The sequence below is a fragment of the Patiria miniata genome, unplaced genomic scaffold (genome assembly GCF_015706575.1).
Source record: "Patiria miniata isolate m_02_andy unplaced genomic scaffold, ASM1570657v1 HiC_scaffold_23, whole genome shotgun sequence".
Classification (NCBI taxonomy): Eukaryota; Metazoa; Echinodermata; class Asteroidea; order Valvatida; family Asterinidae; genus Patiria; species Patiria miniata.
Window position 1 is genome coordinate 1,296,542 of NW_024037062.1, and position 20,104 is coordinate 1,316,645.

General features: G+C 41.6%; 1 protein-coding gene across 40 annotated transcripts in view; it reads left to right on the forward strand.

Moving 5' to 3' along the window:
• LOC119731256 (ankyrin-2-like) overlaps window positions 1–20,104 on the forward strand; it is a 148,769-nt gene that overhangs the window by 113,867 nt on the left and 14,798 nt on the right. For 34 of the 40 annotated variants that reach the window (XM_038204382.1, XM_038204380.1, XM_038204348.1 and 31 more), the window contains 8 exons: window positions 1,000–1,026; window positions 2,520–2,612; window positions 2,805–2,834; window positions 3,602–4,450; window positions 5,710–5,733; window positions 6,899–6,940; window positions 9,497–9,574; window positions 10,167–19,334. In XM_038204382.1, coding sequence (XP_038060310.1) covers window positions 1,000–1,026; window positions 2,520–2,612; window positions 2,805–2,834; window positions 3,602–4,450; window positions 5,710–5,733; window positions 6,899–6,940; window positions 9,497–9,574; window positions 10,167–19,334 — 10,311 coding nt within the window. The remainder of the gene's footprint in view (window positions 1–999; window positions 1,027–2,519; window positions 2,613–2,804; window positions 2,835–3,601; window positions 4,451–5,709; window positions 5,734–6,898; window positions 6,941–9,496; window positions 9,575–10,166; window positions 19,335–20,104) is intronic. The other 6 variants (XM_038204383.1, XM_038204385.1, XM_038204384.1 and 3 more) reach the window with 6 other exon arrangements.

Below are 20,104 nucleotides of genomic sequence, written 5' to 3' on the forward strand. Positions count from 1 at the left end.
GGTGAGTGAGGCGCAATTTGTTCAGAGTTTTATAAAATGCAAACAACAAAAATTTGGAGGGTAGAATGCTGCAACCTGACGCTGCTTTTTTCCTCATATATCTTAATGAAGGTCAGTCATTGCAAAAAGGATGATACGACATGAATCTGGGACTGAGAAACATTTCCAATTTTGTTAGGAAATACTTTGAAAATGTTCGTGACTCTCCGTAGACTTTGTACACAACCGCTGAAGTGGCGTCAGGTTGCAACATTCTTTCCAATTTTGAGCATGTTTGTACAAGGCACTGCATTGGCAACTTGTGTGAAAATGCCCTTCATGAGCATATTTAAGTGTTGCTGTTTTTGTTCAACAATGTTTACGAAGTAACAAAAAACAAACGATGCTGCATTGCTAGCAACAGTGCCAGAGGCCAGCAGTCGATGGAAATATTACAGTTGTCTTGAGCTCAATTTGTTGACTGTAAAAGAGCCGCAAATGCTTCACGCTTATGAAGAGAATATTAAATGCAAAAATGCAGAAAATATAAATTTAAACAATTTGTTGAAACTTTCTGCCAGCTTTGAAGATTCTTTTCCCATGGCCTAATCACATATAACATAAACATTATATGAATATTCGTTCTTACCCAAAAAATTACTTTTGCATGTGTGTGAAACTAAGTTACATAAGTAGTGAGCCAACTGCTAATAAAAAATATTGCAGAAAAAAATTAAATTAATTTGCTCTTAAAAATACATCCTACATTTTCAGTTCATTATTAGCTTTATCACTACATTTTATGTAAATTTTGTAGGCATACTGTAGCATATTTATTTATATCGCATCCAGCAATGTATTGACTCCCTAAAATTGTATGGAGGGTATTATTTATCAAAATAAACAAAAATCATGAGCCATATCACTAGAAAAAAAATCATTAAAACTTTGGCTGGGGTAAAAGTGTTTATCAAATGTGCAACAAATTTCGTTAAATTTATTTTTTTATATTTTTTTTAGGATGCCGGAGCAGCTGAGCTTTATGAGGTGAGGATTTTGACAAATTTGAGATTTTGAGCTCTGTTTTTGTTGTCGGTCATTGTCAAGTTTGTTGTAGAGCATTAATGAACAATCACTAAAATATGCAGTGTTGTAGTTGAATCTGTCGCAAGTCCTCACAAGTCCATCACAAGTCATCAAGCTACTCCAAGAAACTGTGACAAATACACAAGTCCTCACAAGTCCATCACAAGTCGCCCCGTCCCAAGCCACCTCACAAGCTACTTCAAGAAACTGACAAATACACAAGTCCTCACAAGTCTGTCACAAGTCGTCCCGTCCCAAGTCACCTCACAAGCTACTCCAAGAAACTGACAAATACACAAGACCTCAAAAGTCCATCACAAGTCGCCCCTTTCCAAGCCACCTCACAAGCTACTCCAAGAAACTGTGACAAATACGCAAGTCCTCACAAGTCCATCACAAGTCGCCCCTTCCCAAGCCACCTCACAAGCTACTTCAAGAAACTGACAAATACACAAGTCCTCACAAGTCCATCACAAGTCATCAAGCTACTCCAAGAAACTGACAAATACACAAGTCCTCACAAGTCCATCACAAGTCATCAAGCTACTCCAAGAAACTGTGACAAATACACAAGTCCTCACAAGTCCATCACAAGTCGCCCCTTCCCAAGCCACCTCACAAGCTACTTCAAGAAACTGACAAATACACAAGTCCTCACAAGTCTGTCACAAGTCATCCTGTCTCAAGTCACCTCACAAGCTACTCCAAGAAACTGACAAATACACAAGTCCTCACAAGTCCATCACAAGTCATCAAGCTACTCCAAGAAACTGACAAATACACAAGTCCTCACAAGTCCATCACAAGTCATCAAGCTACTCCAAGAAACTGTGACAAATACACAAGTCCTCACAAGTCCATCACAAGTCGCCCCTTCCCAAGCCACCTCACAAGCTACTTCAAGAAACTGACAAATACACAAGTCCTCACAAGTCTGTCACAAGTCATCCTGTCTCAAGTCACCTCACAAGCTACTCCAAGAAACTGACAAATACACAAGTCCTCACAAGTCCATCACAAGTCATCAAGCTACTCCAAGAAACTGACAAATACACAAGTCCTTACAAGCCCATCACAAGTCATCAGGCTACTCCAAGAAACTGTGACAAATACACAAGTCCTCACAAGTCTGTCACAAGTCGCCCCTTCCCAAGCCACCTCACAAGCTACTTCAAGAAACTGACAAATACACAAGTCCTCACAAGTCTGTCACAAGTCGCCCCTTCCCAAGCCACCTCACAAGCTACTTCAAGAAACTGACAAATACACAAGTCCTCACAAGCCCATCACAAGTCATCAGGCTACTCCAAGAAACTGTGACAAATACACAAGTCCTCACAAGTCTGTCACAAGTCATCCTGTCTCAAGTCACCTCACAAGCTACTCCAAGAAACTGACAAATACACAAGTCCTCACAAGTCCATCACAAGTAAAGCTTGGCTTTATCTTCTCAGGAGATGAAGGAAGAGATTTTGGAGAAACATGAGGAGGAGAGACGGGAGATGCAGTTTGAGCCGACGGTGGACGTACTTGAAGAAAGCCAAGAGGTAAGAAAGTCCGGAGATTCTTGTTGTTTTTTTTCAGGATAGACCTATCGAGGTATGGATCGTGGGCAGGGACAGTAGATATCCAGTGAGCAGGACACACCTTGTGTGCGCACCGTCGTGAAATGTGGTAACCAATATGATTATTGCACAACAAACTATCGGTTTATTGTCTCCCTTTTTGTTTGTAAACAGGAAGACAGACAAACTCCAACCGAAACCAAGGTAATTTTTAGCAATTCATTCCATTATAACTATTTTCTTAATTGTTTACTTTTTATCTATACATGAACGTCTCAGTCATCATGTTTCAATTTGTACTATAAAGCAAGCTGTTTAGTTAGCTTGTTTAATTTTTTGACGAAGTAAGTTTTTTAATGCATCATGGCATGCCGAATGCTTTAACTTTTCATGAAAAATTCTGTACAACTTTATAAAAGAAAAAGCACATGAACTACATGAGGCTTGCCTTCATTGCAAATGCTGAAATCATTTATCATGAGCTCATGCTTGTATATAAACATGTACAACGTTTGGATTCTGCACACAAAAAAAGCAGTGTTGTTGGCTCTGATTTTACCAAAAGAGTTCACTTGTCTTTCGAAAATAGTTGATGATTTGTATTCAGTTTGCAACAAAAAATTGATTTCCTTGGCGTTTTGCTGCCTGACCCATAATTGTAAACAATTTGCATCAGTCTTTTCCCCCTTCAAAATTTGCCTGAAATTTCCAGCATTTGTTGATATCCACTAACTCTGTCCTGTATCATACTAACTTGCCTGATATTTCAGAGTTTTCAGACTCTAAGCAGAAGTTTTTTCGTCATTTTATTGAACTTAAAACCTTAAATATTCATTAGTTTAAAAGATGAGTTGAGCAGTGGTCATGATGCCATCTCGTCTCGAGCTACTTGACCACAACAGAAGAATGTTGAGTATTGGAATTTCACGCTTTCTAACTCCAAGTTCCAATTTACGCTACTCCCCAACTAGGCCCTGCCTGGAGATTCAACACAAACATTCCCAACCCGAACGGTTGTGGTTGAGCAGACTCACATAGTACGAACCCAGGCGGTGGCCGACGGTCGTAAAGACGGCCCGGTCGAATCCGAGTCCGAGTCCTCCGCGGAGACTGAGATCTACGTCGGTCCTGATGATGCTAAGACAAAGACCACCACGACCACCACCGTGACTGAGAAGTACTCTTACACTGAGAAGCATGCCCCGGTTCGTATCGAGGTTGATGAGGTCCCAGATCGGAAATCCGATCCTGATATCGATGAGTACATGGTGGTGACTACCCAACCGGATGAGGTCATAGAAGCCACAAAGACGGCTGATGAGGAAGGCATCAATCCTCACTACGACGTCGGACCCGACTCGGTCTCTGAAGAGATCATCACCACTGACACTGTTCCTGAGGTCGAAGGAATCAACCCTCACTATGAGATGCAGCCTGATTCTGTTGAGGAGCCTGCGATCTCCACTACGTCTGAATCTACCGTCCAGGGCATCAATCCTGACTTGATCTGCGATCCTGAACCTCTAGACGACTCGTCTAGGATCTGTGGGCCTGATCTGACCGATAACAAGTACAGTGTCAACCATGGAGCACAGGCATTTGACGAAAGCCCCATCTCCCCGCTGGGTCATGAGGTGGGAATCTCCACGTACACCACGTCCTTCCATCAGGTCACAGTGCGCACCGGTTTAGAATCCAGCCCTGAAACCGACCGTTCCGAATCCGACTTTCCCCACGGCCCTTCGTCTGAGGTCACTATCGCTGAGTCTGCCACACAACCCAGGCGACAACCCTCTACACCCCTAGAAAGTTACGCTGAGGTAGGGGCACACAATTGGAATTTGTCAGGTTGTTTTTTTTCCTTGAACGCTGTACACTTGTCATTCCCCGTTTCATTTAGCTGCCATTTTATTTGCAATAGTTTCTTTTATTTTGGCAGTACTCAAACCTGAGGGAGCAGGTAGGTCGTTGTCATGGCAATGACCCTTGACCTTATTTGCAGTCATGGAGCTCATTGCATTTAATTGAAACTTCTATTTTCTTGAAATACGTGAAGTGCAGTTTTAATTATATGGGAAAAACTTCAAAGTATGGATGTTACACTTTGTGCGCTTCCATCCGGTCAGTACTTACGTACAAGTACAGGCAATTTTTTTACTGAATGGTTTGGACCAACTTGCTCCCTAAGGATTGCCGTTAGTTCACTGCTTGTAGAAAGTCACCTATGTACTCGGTGATATGGGTTTCATTTCGTTTCCTTTCTCTTGTCTTAGTGATGCTTCAGTTTCATTTTCATCTGTTATATTTCTTTGAATCAGTCGAAAAAGGGCAACAAATGCCAGGATTGGGGATCATAGTTAGTTTCTGGGTGTTTTTTGGTGATCTCATTTACCAAACTAGTTGTTTTTGTTTGCACTTTACCATGGTCCTATCTCTGTACCTTGAGTTTGGGCCATCTAATCGACTCCATGTAGGAACGCCAGAGGGCGCTCTTTTGTCAAGCCACGCAAAAAATGATGCAAACATGTGCAGTGTTTCACACATGCTGTTTTTCAGAGTGGGCAACAAGCAGCAAAATCTTTAACCAGTTCACGCCGGTCGCCGGGAGTATTTTGACAAGAACAGAACGAGGCGTTGGTTGAAGCCATCACCCTCGGGCAGCACACTCATATTTCCGTCCTCACTCGCTGCGAGCGGGTTGCTGACAGAGTTTTCCGGCCTCGCTCCCTGCGTCTTTGTGTGTCATCCGTTCCGAATACCGCAAAAGTTTTGCGTGTATACACGACCTCCGGCGCGAACTGGTTAAACTGTAGTATCTTGTGGCTATGTCATCTTAACAAAAATGAAGCACAAGTTGCCATGCTGACAACGACATTGCATCTTCTTATTCCTAAAACCATTGGTCTACATGGAGTCCGTACATGTCAGAACTAGACATTTCTTTCACTGTCCATAAAACCTGTAGATTTTTCCTTCAGCTTTTTCTTTCCTCAAGTAGAAAAGACACATCTGTATCGTCTGTAGTCTCTTGTAATCCCCAACCTTTTTTGGTTTTATTCTGTTTGCATTCTCCTTGCAGTTTCTAGCAGAACAGTTACTTAAAGTAAGAGCACTTTTGGAGCACTTGTAGGTTTTTTTTTAAAGCCTGTCACCATACTGATATTCAGATATCATGCTTGCATGTTCTTCTTGTTCTTTTTTGTTGTTGTTGATGCTATTGCATGTTAAAAACTCATTCATTGACTCTTTCATGATATCATTGCTGCATGGTGAACTTGCCAATCCTGGCACATCATTTCACATTACGACATGAATTAAAGTGTCTCCTCACAACATATTAACACATACTTGAAAAAAAAGAGGAATAGTGTCATACTGCGCTGTGAATTTCTGTTCATACAAATTTGTTGACATGATCATTAACTGCATGGATAAACAAATAGCACGGCTGTTCATTGACAATGCAATGGTGTTTCACTGTCAACAGTTTTCAGCGTCACCGAACTGAATCTTTAAAAATAGCATGAAAATGCTACACTTACCAGCACAGTTTTTGTTTGCTTGGCAAGCACTACGTTAGTTTTTTTGTAAAGATTCTAAGATTTAAAGCATATCTGACCTAAAGAGTGCATGGATATATAAGCACTTGAAAAAAAAATATTGTTTGTATATAAATACTGGTATGCACAAAGCACACGATGTTCTTCTGCAGTGTTGTAGGCTGCTTTTGAAAAGTATTACTGTGTTAACTCGCACTTGTGGTTATTTTGGAAATTTCCTAAATTTTCACAAATCTAATTCCATGCAGTAAACAATGACATATTCTTTGCACTTATTCTTCTCAAGAAAATTGAGATGTTACGCCCGAACCAGACCATATAGTCCCAACTTAAGCTTCGGCTGTCCCAACTTTGCAACAATTTAGTTGGTACGTTCCCAACTTAAGTTGGGACTGTCCCAACTGAAGTTGGTACGTTCCATTTTAAGTTGGGACTGTCCCAACTTAAGTTGGTACATTCCCAACTTAAGTTGGTACGTTCCCAACTTAAGTTAGTACCTTCCAAACTTAAGTTGGGACTGTCCCAACTTAAGTTGGGACCGATAACCTAATTGGGGTGAAACAGTGATAACCAGCTCTATGTAAAGTAAAAGTGGACTGGCTTTCAAAAATGCTGCAGAATTAGGTGATTGATTTTTAACAGATTTGGGTAGTAAGGGTGAACGGAAGCAATCGTGTTACTGAACAGTTTATTGCATTTCCATTTCAGGATGTCAAAGAAGAGCTTCCCCAACCTAAGGACGAACCGCAGGTATGGCTCGACGTTATTTTGTGAATTCTGTTGGAAAAATAACAAACTTTCTAACATCCTACCATTTTCACTTATTATCCACACAAAGCTTGCTTATTAGATACATTCTTGATGAATTCCTGAATAATTATTTTAGAGTAGTGACTTAGAGTAAATGATTGCTTTGAGCTGTGTGCTTGATTGCAGAGCAACAAAAAAGTTGCTAAAAGTTGTTAGCGAAAATACCAACCCCCAAAAAATGAAAAAGTAAAAAAAAAATTGTTTCTGTGTTGTTGAAATTTCCATGCATTTTGCAGCTTTAGCTTTGGCAGTTCAGCATCAGGAAAACTCTAAATTATTTTTGTGGCAGAAAAATGTGGAATCCCGTTTTGTCTTCCTGGCTTAAACATTTTAAATTACACCTTGTTGAAAAGACATCAGTTTTTTTTTTCAGACTTTCTGTCTGACACCAGACCTTTTGAATCTGAGTGAAAAACAGTAGAAAGAAATGCATCTTTCAGACTTTGCAGAATTGACAATTTAAAGAATTTAAAGACTTTTAAAGAATTGACAATTCCATCCCTATCAAAAGCAATCATCTTTGTGCCCGACAAGCAACATGATTTTCAGCCAAAATAACAATAACATCCCCCAAATGCTTGCTTGGAATGCTAAAACTCATCTAAAAAATAACATCTGAATTTGACCCATTTTTTGTGTGCATCATCTTTGACATATTGTTTTGATTTTCACCTGTAATAAGTACATGTACACAACCAATCAATAACAACGTGCATGAGAGATGCTACTGAATATATTGCCTTGACTTCAGGAAGTATCCTATTCATTTTTCTCGCTGTCTAACAATGTTTTTAATGAATCAGTGGTGTAGTCGAGGCGTTCACAAGTTCTTTCACAAGTCCAGTCACAAGTCCTTTCATGAGTTCAGTCATAAGTAACAGGATGAACAATGACAAAGGAATACTTTTGTAACAGTTCATTTGAATAGCTTGTGACTTGACTTGAGACTGAAGTTCTTGTGATGGACTTGTGATGGACTTGCAGGGACTTGTGATGGACTCGACTACATCACTGTCATGAATGTTAACCAAATCACCCTCAATGCATCAATTTAATTTTAATCCGGCATAAATAATTTCAATCGGGCTGTTAAATCCACAAATAAAAAAACAAACAATAATATTTTCAATTGGAACTTAGGTGAGTTACAGTTTTTACCATTTTCTTCCAATTTACCCTTAGCAACACCTCACTAAAGTAACGTCCCACTCTTTATTTTAGGTTAACAAAAGAAGCACTCCGTGGGATCTTTTATGTTTCATTTTGTTTAATTGTCAACTGTTTTGTCTTCATGTCGTTTGTGCGTACATGTTTGTTCGTCTGAAATTTAAATTGTTAGCATCTAATCTTATTGCTGGTAAACTCAAGCGATTTTCATAATAGATTTCTAAAGTTGTTTTTCTGCAAATAATGTAATATATTAATTTACGTTGTTGGTATTAATCCATAATATCTGTTGGACTAATTATATGCTGAACCTTGTTCAAGTTAAGCTTTAAATTTCACCAAATTATTAATTTAAGCCTGGCAAATCTCATTGTAGTAGAAATAGTACATTTAAACTTTAATGTTAAACTAATAGATTTAAAACGGAGTAGTATAAAAAAACATTAAGTACATGAAAAGGTTTGATCACATTCACAAACATTATCCTGTTTTCCCGTTTCTAATCTCCATAACCATGGGTCCCATCCTTTACCTGTATGCAGACCTTTATATTACCTTGCATGGTCCCATTGCATCGCTTGCTTCTTTCTTTTTTTTCTCGTTTATTTCGTTTTGCATTCTCATTGGATAGCATCTAATCTTGGCTGATTCGCACTCACTAACTCACATAGTTTTTAGACAGTGCAGTAAATTTTCTCAGCCAAAATTGATGTTGAATATGTACATGACTTCCCTTGTCATTTTTTTTAAGAAAGTACATTTGCGTCAGATTACCTAATTGGGGATTTTTCGGCTGACGTACATGTGAAATTATGATAAAATTTGTTGCCAAGCCATTTTTTTCCCCCAAACGTTTGAATTAACAAATAGGAAATGTAGTTCAAGTCGAACTACATAAAATGTAATGAGGGAAGTCATCTGACATTCACATCAAAAGCAATTTCTAACTGGCAGCCATTTTGTCTTGTACCCAAGGTACACCTTATAATATAATAATAATAATAATTTGCATTGGAAAAATGATTTACATCTTGCCAACTAATCTAGCAGAATCAAAGTTGCATAAACATAATTAAATTATGTAATATGTTTCTGTTTTGAATATTTTCCTCCAACAGTATTTGTTGAGGGATGAATTGCCAACTTCAGAAACATGGTTGCCAGAATTTAAAGATAATGAAATTGGCTGTCGAATCTATCTGTTCAAAATGTCTGCCTAGTGCTTTTAGATTTAGAGATCACCATTGACCATGTATGCACCATCTTAGTTCTAGTCTGGTGTGCGTGTTGTATCTTGATTGCTGGTGACTCACGTGTGATTAACCGCAGGAGAAATTGGTTGAACAGGTAGAGGCCAAGACTAGACAAGGAGGGGAGAGTGTGGCGGAAACCCCTCAGGAGCAAGAGGTATGTATGGAGGCAGATCAGGGGAAGGTACACGGTACGACCAGTTTCATGGGTTTCAAATGTTCAAAAGTGAACAGAATTTGTGTTGCATAGCTCACATTCAGAGTATTTCAAGTCCATTTGATATTTTCTATATTTAACTGAATTTGTTTGATGTATTGGAAAATGTATGATGGGCTGACAAATATACCCAATCGGCCTAAGTTCTCATTTAGTTCTCTTTGCTCCTGGAGTACTTCAGTCTGGATTATTTTTTAAATTTTGCTGAAGGCTACAAATAATTTTCTTGCAGTTAAATTTCACAAAGGCTGTGAAGTGGTTGGGTTGGCACTTATAGATGCAAATCCCTATAGCCACTTTGGGTCTGATTTCTGAACTGGAGTTTAGTCTGCGGTGGGTTTTATTGTAGGTAGGTAGACACACAACTTAGGGTTGTGAGTGAACTCGAAAAGAATGAACATGTAGAGCATCTCATTTTTATGGTTATTCTGGTGCTCAAATATTTGAACCTGGAAAGAAAAGTGCATGTGTAAACATTAATGCGAGTGTGTCTGCTGTTATGCAAGTTCCTGACGAAAAGTTTTCCTTGTAGGAACCATCAGTGGAACCAGCTCCATCACAGGAACCAGAAGCAGCTATCCATGACAGCACCGTGTTCCGAGAGCAAACGATAACTACAACCACAACCAAAATAACCAAGAGAGTGAGAATTACAGAGGAAGGGGTGCCAGATGTGTCAGAAGTGACTTCTACAGTGATTTCCGTGAGCAAAGATGCTCACGAGGAGCCTGTGGATATTCCAAGAGAAGAGGAAATTCAGGAAGCGGTTGTCCAAGAAGAGGTTCCTGTTATACAGACGAAGGAGGAATTTGAAGAAGCAGAGAAAGAGATGGAGCATGTTGAAGAAGAACCTTCGGAAGAGGTTCTAAAGGAACCCAAAGAGGTAGAGCAGGAGGAGGTAATTGAGCAAAGGGAAGCTAGCCCAGAGCCTGAAGAAGAACCAGAACCTATATTAGAACCAGAACCGGAAGCTAAAGAGCCAGAACCCGAAGTAGAACCAAAACCTGAAGAAGAACCAGAACCCGAAGAACCTGATGTAGCTAGTGATCTCCAAGAGGAAATTCCAGAAGAAGACATTCGTGAACAACCAGAGACCAAACTGGAAGTGCCACCAGATATGGGAGCTGATGTTCTGGTGCAGACAACTGTACATAAAACTGAGACAATTGTTCACAGAGAGGTCATTCATTTGACCTCCCGGGCAGAAGAACAGCCCGAAGAAATTATATATGCTGAAAAGCCTGAACCACTTGAAGAGGTGACGTTGGAAGAAGAGAGAATTGAGGAACAAGCTGTGCTGGAAGAAGTTACACCGGAAGTGGTCCCTGAAGAATTGGAAGAAGAAATTGTTCAAGAGGAAGCTTATCAAGAGCCAGAGCCAGAAGAGGAGGTAGTTGTGGAGGAGGAAAGACTTGAGGAAGAAGCTGCCCCTAAAGAAGCTGCCCCAGAAGTCATTCCTGAGGAGGAACTTACACCAGTGGACACCTACAAAGAACCAGAGCAAGAACCTGAAAGGCCAGAAGAGCCAGAAGAAGAGGTATATGTGAAAAAGGAACATATTCAGGAAGAAGCTGCCCTTGAAGAGGATGATCAAGAAGTTATTCCAGAGGAGGTAATTGCACCAGTGGAAGCCTACAAAGAGCCAGAACAAGTACCTGAAGATGTTGCTGAGGTGGTTCAAGAGGATGAGAGAATAGTTCACACAGAGACTCACATCAGTGTCCAGCAAACCATAGTTCAGTCCACTGTCAGCTATGTTCCTCACGAAGAGGTGAAAGAAACTAAAAAAGAGGGACCTGAAGAAGAGGTGCTTCGGCAGGAAGAGATTCAAGAGCCAGCAATTGAAGAAGAAGAGAGAGTTGAGGAAGAAGAAGCTCCAGAAGATGTTTTAGAACAAGAAGAGGAAATTGTAGTTGAGAAAACTTATGAGGAGCCAGAGCCAAAACCAAAACAAGAAGAGGTTGTCATGGTAGAGAAAACAATTGAGGAAGAAGCTGCACCAGACATTCTTCCTGAAGAAGAGGAGCCTGTGCAAGAACCTGAAGAACAGGTTGTTGAAGAAGAGCAAAAAATGGAAGAAGCTGCACCGGAAGAAGAGGTTGCCCCGGATGTTGTTCCTGAGGTAGAGGAAGTAGCACCAGAGGAAATCTATGAGCAAGAACAAGAAACAGAGGTAGTCATGCAAGAGATAAGAATGGAGGAAGAAGCTGCTCCTGAAGAAGAAGTTGAACAAGAAACCCTTCCAGAACAAGAAATACAGGAGGAAGTTGTTACTGAACCAGATCAAGAATCAAAGGAAGAGGAACATGTAGAGCATGTGGCTCCTGAAGTTGAAGATGTTTCTCAGGTGGTTCAAGATGAGGAGAAAATAGTTCACACAGAAACTCATATCAGTGTCCAGCAAACCATTGTTCAATCTACGGTCAGCTATGATCTTCACGAAGTGGTGGAAGCATCCGAAGAAGAGGTTCTTCCACAGGAAGAGGTTCCAGAGCCAGCAATTGAAGAAGAGGAGAGAATTGAGGAAGAAGTAGCTCCAGAAGACGTTTTAGAAGAAGAAGAGGTTGTCATGGTAGAGAAAACAATTGAGGAAGAAGCTGCGCCAGACATTCTTCCTGAAGAAGAGGAGCCTGTGCAGGAACCTGAAGAACAGGTATTCGAAGAAGAGGAAAAAATGGAAGAAGCTGCACCAGAAGAAGAGTTTGCCCAGGAGGTTGTTCCTGAGGTAGAGGAAGTGGCACCAGAGGAAATCTATGAGGAAGAACAAGAAACGGAGGTAGTCATGCAAGAGATAAGAATGGAGGAAGAAGCTGCTCCTGAAGTAGTTGAACAAGAAGCCCTTCCAGAACAAGAAATACAGGAGGACGTTGTTACTGAACCAGATCAAGAACCAAAGGAAGAGGAACATGTAGAGCATGTGGCTCCTGAAGTTGAAGATGTTTCTCAGGTGGTTCAAGATGAGGAGAAAATAGTTCACACAGAAACTCATATCAGTGTCCAGCAAACCATTGTTCAATCTACGGTCAGCTATGATCTTCACGAAGTGGTGGAAGCATCCGAAGAAGAGGTTCTTCCACAGGAAGAGGTTCCAGAGCCAGCAATTGAAGAAGAGGAGAGAATTGAGGAAGAAGTAGCTCCAGAAGAAGTTTTAGAAGAAGAAGAGATAGAAAAGGAAGAGGAAATTGTAGTAGAGAAAACTTATGAGGAGCCAGAACTAGAACCAAAACAAGAAGAGGTTGTCATGGTAGAGAAAACAATTGAGGAAGAAGCTGCGCCAGACATTCTTCCTGAAGAAGAGGAGCCGGTGCAAGAACCTGAACAGGTATTCGAAGAAGAGGAAAAATTGGAAGAAGCTGCACCAGAAGAAGAGTTTGCCCAGGAGGTTGTTCCTGAGGTAGAGGAAGTAGCACCAGAGGAAATCTATGAGGAAGAACAAGAAACGGAGGTAGTCATGCAAGAGATAAGAATGGAGGAAGAAGCTGCTCCTGAAGAAAAAGTTGAACAAGAAACCATTCCAGAACAAGAAATACAGGAGGACGTTGTTACTGAATCAGATCAAGAACCAAAGGAAGAGGAACATATAGAGCATGTGGCTCCTGAAGTTGAAGATGTTCCTCAGGTGGTTCAAGATGAGGAGAAAATAGTTCACACAGAAACTCATATCAGTGTCCAGCAAACCATTGTTCAATCTACGGTCAGCTATGATCTTCACGAAGTGGTGGAAGCATCCGAAGAAGAGGTTCTTCCACAGGAAGAGGTTCCAGAGCCAGCAATTGAAGAAGAGGAGAGAATTGAGGAAGAAGTAGCTCCAGAAGAAGTTTTAGAACAAGAAGAGGTTGTCATGGTAGAGAAAACAATTGAGGAAGAAGCTGCGCCAGACATTCTTCCTGAAGAAGAGGAGCCTGTGCAAGAACCTGAAGGACAGGTTGTTGGAGAAGAGGAAAAAATGGAAGAAGCTGCACCGGAAGAAGAGTTTGCCCAGGAGGTTGTTCCTGAGGTAGAGGAAGTGGCACCAGAGAAAATCTATGAGGAAGAACAAGAAACGGAGGTAGTCATGCAAGAGATAAGAATGGAGGAAGAAGCTGCTCCTGAAGTAGTTGAACAAGAAACCCTTCCAGAACAAGAAATACAGGAGGACATTGTTACTGAACCAGATCAAGAACCAAAGGAAGAGGAACATATAGAGCTTGTGGCTCCTGAAGTTGAAGATGTTTCTCAGGTGGTTCAAGATGAGGAGAAAATAGTTCACACAGAAACTCATATCAGTGTCCAGCAAACCATTGTTCAATCTACGGTCAGCTATGATCTGCACGAAGTGGTGGAAGCATCCGAAGAAGAGGTTCTTCCACAGGAAGAGGTTCCAGAGCCAGCAATTGAAGAGGAGGAGAGAATTGAGGAAGAAGTAGCTCCAGAAGAAGAAGAGATAGAAAAAGAAGAGGAAATTGTAGTAGAGAAAACTTATGAGGAGCCAGAGCCAGAACCAAAACAAGAAGAGGTTGTCATGGTAGAGAAAACAATTGAGGAAGAAGCTGCGCCAGACATTCTTCCTGAAGAAGAGGAGCCTGTGCAAGAACCTGAACAGGTATTCGAAGAAGAGGAAAAAATGGAAGAAGCTGCACCGGAAGAAGAGGTTGCCCAGGAGGTTGTTCCTGAGGTAGAGGAAGTGGCACCAGAGGAAATCTATGAGGAAGAACAAGAAACAGAAGTAGTCGTACAAGAGGAAAGAATTGAGGAAGAAGTTGCTCCTGAAGAAGTTGAACAAGAAACCCTTCCAGAACAAGAAATACAGGAGGACGTTGTTACTGAACCAGATCAAGAACCAAAGGAAGAGGAACATATAGAGCATGTGGCTCCCGAAGTTGAAGATGTTTCTCAGGTGGTTCAAGATGAGGAGAAAATAGTTCACACAGAAACTCATATCAGTGTCCAGCAAACCATTGTTCAATCTACGGTCAGCTATGATCTTCACGAAGTGGTGAAAGCATCTGAAGAAGAGGTTCTTCCACAGGAAGAGGTTCCAAAGCCAGCAATTGAAGAAGAGGAGAGAATTGAGGAAGAAGTAGCTCCAGAAGAAGTTTTAGAACAAGAAGAGGTTGTCATGGTAGAGAAAACAATTGAGGAAGAAGCTGCGCCAGACATTCTTCCTGAAGAAGAGGAGCCTGTGCAAGAACCTGAAGAACAGGTTGTTGGAGAAGAGGAAAAAATGGAAGAAGCTGCACCAGAAGAAGAGTTTGCCCAGGAGGTTGTTCCTGAGGTAGAGGAAGTGGCACCAGAGAAAATCTATGAGGAAGAACAAGAAACGGAGGTAGTCATGCAAGAGATAAGAATGGAGGAAGAAGCTGCTCCTGAAGTAGTTGAACAAGAAACCCTTCCAGAACAAGAAATACAGGAGGACATTGTTACTGAACCAGATCAAGAACCAAAGGAAGAGGAACATATAGAGCTTGTGGCTCCTGAAGTTGAAGATGTTTCTCAGGTGGTTCAAGATGAGGAGAAACTAGTTCACACAGAAACTCATATCAGTGTCAAGCAAACCATTGTTCAGTCTACAGTAACCTATGATCTTCATGGGGAGTCGAAAGCAACTGAAGAAGAGGCATCTGAAGAAGTTGTGCTTCCAGAGGAAGAGATTCCAGAGCCAGCAATCGAAGAAAAGGAGAGAATTGAGGTAAAGGAAGAGGAAACTTTTGATGAGCCAGAACCAGAAGAGGTTGTCATGGAAGAGAAAATAATTGAGGAAGAAACTGTGCCAGAAGTTCCTTATGAAGAAGAGGAACCTGTGCAAGCACGTGAAGAGCAGGTGGTTGAAGAAGTGGAAAAACTGAAAGAAGCTGCACCTGAAGAAGAAGTTACCCCTGCGGCAGAGGAAGTTGCACCAGTGGAAATATCTGAACAAGAAACAGAAGATGTAGTCATGAAAGAGGAAAGAATTGAGGAAGAAGCTGCCTCTGAAGAAGTTGAACTGGAAACCCTTCCAGAACAAGAACTGCATGAGGAAGTGGTAACGGAACAAGATCAAAAACCACAAGAAGAAGAACATATGGAAGATGTGGTTTCTGACGTTGAAGGCGTTCAGGTGCTTCACGAGGAGGAGAAAATAGTTCACACAGAAACTCACATCAGTGTCCAGCAAACCATAGTTCAATCCACTGTCATCCATGATCGTCATGAAGAGGCAAAGGAAACTGAAGAAGAGGCACACGAAGAAGTAGAGCCAGAACAAGAACAAGAAGGAGTAATTGTGGAAGAGGAAAGAATTGAGGAAGAAGCTGCTCCAGAAGTTCCCTTGGCTGAGGAAAGTGCACCGGAGGAAACCTATGAAGAGCAAGAGCAAAAACCTGAAGAGCCAGAAGATGTTATTATGGAAGCGGAGAGAACTGAGGAAGAAGCTGTGTTGGAAGAAGTGACCAAAGAAGAAGCTGCACCAGAAGTTCCTGCTGAGGAAGAGGAGGAAGTTGAACCAGAAGAAACCTTACTGGAACCTGTGCAAGAACCCGAAGAACAGGTTATTGTGGAAGAGGAGAGAATAGCTGAAGAAGCTGCCCCAGAAGTTCTTAAAGAAGAGGAAGTAGTACCAGAAGAAACATTCCAAGAACTAGAACAAGAGCCACAGCAAGAGGTAGTTGTGGAAGAGGAAAGAATTGAAGAGGAAGAAGAGGCACCAGAAGGGGAAGAGAAAGAAGATGTCCAGGAACCACAAAAAGTTGAAACAGAAAGTGATGAAGTGATTGACCAAGAGCCTGAAGAAGAACCCAAAGAAGACCAAACAGAAATATTAGTAGACACCCAAAAAACTATCCACATGGAAACACATACCATTGTGCAGCAGACTGTTGTGAAGACCATTGTTTCAGAGGTTCATCACGAGCATCAGCAGCCTTCACTTCCAGATGAGGAGGACATTCGAGAAGAAATTCAGGAGCCAGGTGAAATTGCAGTAGTTGCAACTGAAAAAGAGCCCACTAAAGAAGTTGAGGAGTTTGAAGACCAAAGAGATGAAGAGCAGCTGCAAGAAGAATCTGTCTTGGAGGATGAAGATGTTGGAGATGTAGATGAACAGGAAGACGTTCTAAAATCTGTAGAAGAATCAATGGAAGATCAACAAGAACAAGAACTGACCCCTGAGGCTATTGCTGAGGCAGAATTGGGAATTGCTAGGGAAATCAGAGTAGTTGAGCAAAGTGTCTCAGTTCACAGGCTGGTTGAGAGCATTGAAGCAAAGGAGCAAGAACTGGATCAGCCTGATGTGGATTATGAGGAAACAGAAGAAACCCATGCAGAACAGGAAGGAGAACTGGAACCAAAAGAAATGGAACCAGTAGAAGAACCAGAAGAAAGTGCAGAGATAGTTGAAGCAGAACCAGCAGAAGAACCTGTTGAACAAATTGTGGAAGAATTTCCAGAGGAACCTGAAGAGGAAGAGGTTGAGAAGGAAGCGGCAGCTGAACCTTTTACAGAGGAGAAGCTTGAAGAAACCCAGGAACAGGTTGAAAGTGAGGCTGTGTTTAGTTATGATGTTGATCATGTGGATGGCGAAGAGAAACCAGCAGAAGATGAAGAGGACAATGATGAAGTTCTTGACGACATTCCAAGATCACCATTTCCACAGTTGGAGAAACCAGAAGAAAAGACGAAACATGAGCCTGTCTTGGATGAAGATGATAACCCGGAGGAAGTCGATGAGTACTTGTATGAGGAATATTCTGCTGAGGGTGGCATCTCTGAGGATGCCGACATTGAAGATAACTTAATTGAGGAGAAACCAGAGGACACTGAAAGACCTCATACTCCAGAGATTCTTGATATCACAGAAACATACTCGAGCCAAAGCTATATGCACCTACAAGAAGAAAGTATTGCAGTCATTGAATCTCCTTATACACCGGAGATGACACCAAGAGGCGAAGACAGTGACAAAGAAGATGGCAGACTGAGCCCGGATATTGAAACAGAAGACCGTCGATCCAGCTTGGAGGTCATCCAAATGGAAGAAAAGTATTTAGTACAAACACCATCTGGCGAAACCTCTCTCAGAGATGATGGTGAGAAACTGGAAGAAGAGCATGAAATTATCCAAGAAACTGAGACCTTTGAACAGGAGTTTGTGCCTCCTCCAGTAGACCTTGCATTTGAGGAGCAGAAACTCCGAGAAGAGGATGAACTACTCTTACCCCAGACACCAGAAATCACCCCAATCCCAGACTCACCGATTGAATCTGATGGAGAATTGAAGGAAGTAGCATTCTCTGAACAAGAAGAGCACATCTTAGAGACTCCTCAAGATCTTGATCTCAAGCAGCAGACAGAGCAGTATGAGACCCTCCAGACGCCAGAAATTCAAGAACTGCCAGACACACCTGAATCTTTACCAGAACCAATTCCTATTTGCGAAGACGAGGCCCAAGATGACTTTGAAGAGCAGCTACAGGAAGAACAACATGTCCCTGAAGAGCAAAGAGAAGAAGAACCCATCGAAGAAGAGGTTCAGTTGGTTGATGGTCCAACAGAGCAGGATTACTATGACCCCAACCTCCTTGTTGCACCTGCTTCTGCTCAAATTCTAGAACCTCTAGAAGAACAAGAAGCTAGGTCACAAACCCCTGAGGAGGAGCAGCAAGAATCCCAAGTAGAAGAGGAGGAACTAGAGGAAGAGAGAGAAGTGGAAGACATAGAGCCAGAGCATGAACAAGAGGCTCAACCAAAAGAGGAGCAACCATTTGAAGAACCAAAAGAGGACTTGCAGCCACTGACACCTCTACCGTCCCCCGAAGATGAGGCACAAGCTGCTGCCCAGAGAAGTGAGATGTTGGAGAGCAGCGATATCCAAGCCCGACTTGAAGAAGAAATAAGGGAGGACCATCTCTCAGAAGTGACCACGACTGTACAGGAGTCTTCATACTCCCAGACTACTGTGATAACACATGAGTCTACTGTCATCATTGGAGGAGAGCCTTCTGATGAAGCAGCTGATTCCATAACTCTTCCCGGAGAGCCCCAGCCCGTCTCAGAATCGGAAGGTCAACTTCCATCTCCGGATGAGGAGGAAGAATCTCACAAGCCGCCTCCGCACAAGCTGGCTCCTCCTCCAGGACAGGAAGTTGAGGAAAAGGGTGACGAGGTGGACAGCCCAACAAAACCTGTGGCAGTTGCAGTTGTCGGAGGTACTGCCATAGCTAGCTTTGGAGAGTTCCAATCTCGAGATCGTGAGCCATCAGAAGATTCAGAGATTGAGGATGATCTGGAAGAAAAAGCTGTTGAAGAAGATGAAGGGATGTATGAAGAAGACGTTCCCAGGGATGATGTTCTAGCTTCAGATGAAGGGGACGTTGACGGGGAAACAATCAAAGCAGATGAAGAAGTGCCAGTCTCAGAACCTCAAGAAGAGGAGGAAATTATAGCCGATGATCGAATCGAAGAGCAAGAGTTTGTAGGGAAGCAGGAAGAAATAGAGTTTGAAGAAGAAGGCGTGCAAGAGTCTCAAGATGAAACATACCAGGAGAAAGAGGTGCAAGAGCTAGAAGAATGCCCTCTGGGTGAAGAACAAGTTGAGGATCAGACTCCTTTAGAGACTACTGAACACACACAAGTCAGCACTTTCACTGAATCCTCAGAGGTCACAACACGTACCGTGTATGCCGAGGTGCACCATGAGAGGGTTGTGGTAGCCAGTACCCAGGCTGGAGTGGAGTCTACTTTGGAGGTATGGTGCTAAGAATTGAATAATTGTTCATGCAATCATCAAGCTGCTGTTTCAAGTCCCATTGCTGGAATGTTCACATGCACTGCATCTTCAGTTTTTGTTGTGTCTTCTGTACACAAAATGCTACTGTACTAAAGACCACCTGTTGGCAACCGGCGTCCATTTTGTTATCTTCCCATGATACCACATGCCTTCCCATGATGCATCAGATATCCCATCATTCCTTATCAAACTTTTCTGTTCATTCATGCCAGCACATACATTGTAGCATGAAAAACAGCTTGCTTAATCAGGTCATCACTGCTACATTTTTATTTTACAATTTGTTTTTCTTTAGAAAATTAGTGATTCGTTTGTTTTTATTCATTTGCATACCATTACACTTTTTATCCTTGGAAATAATAACATGTTGAAAAGCTTGCTTCTATTATTTTTGTTTCTCTTGCAATTTTTGATTCATAAACATTCCTCTCTTTTTTTGCTAAAATGTTGATTGATTGTTGATTTTTACATACATTTTCATCGTTAGCATGACATCAGTTATACCACATGTGTTTCTTTGCAGCTTTTCAGGTTATTTTGCCCACTCATTTTTGTTAAGCTTTCAGTGGATGTATTTCATATTGTAGATTATTTGTGTTTTCTATTTCTCTTCTTGTACATGTACCACAAAGATAGCCAGTATTTTAATAAGCATCTGACTTTACAACAACAAAAGTTGAAAGTGTGCATTTTGAACTAAAACATGTGCATGCAAAATAACCTGACTG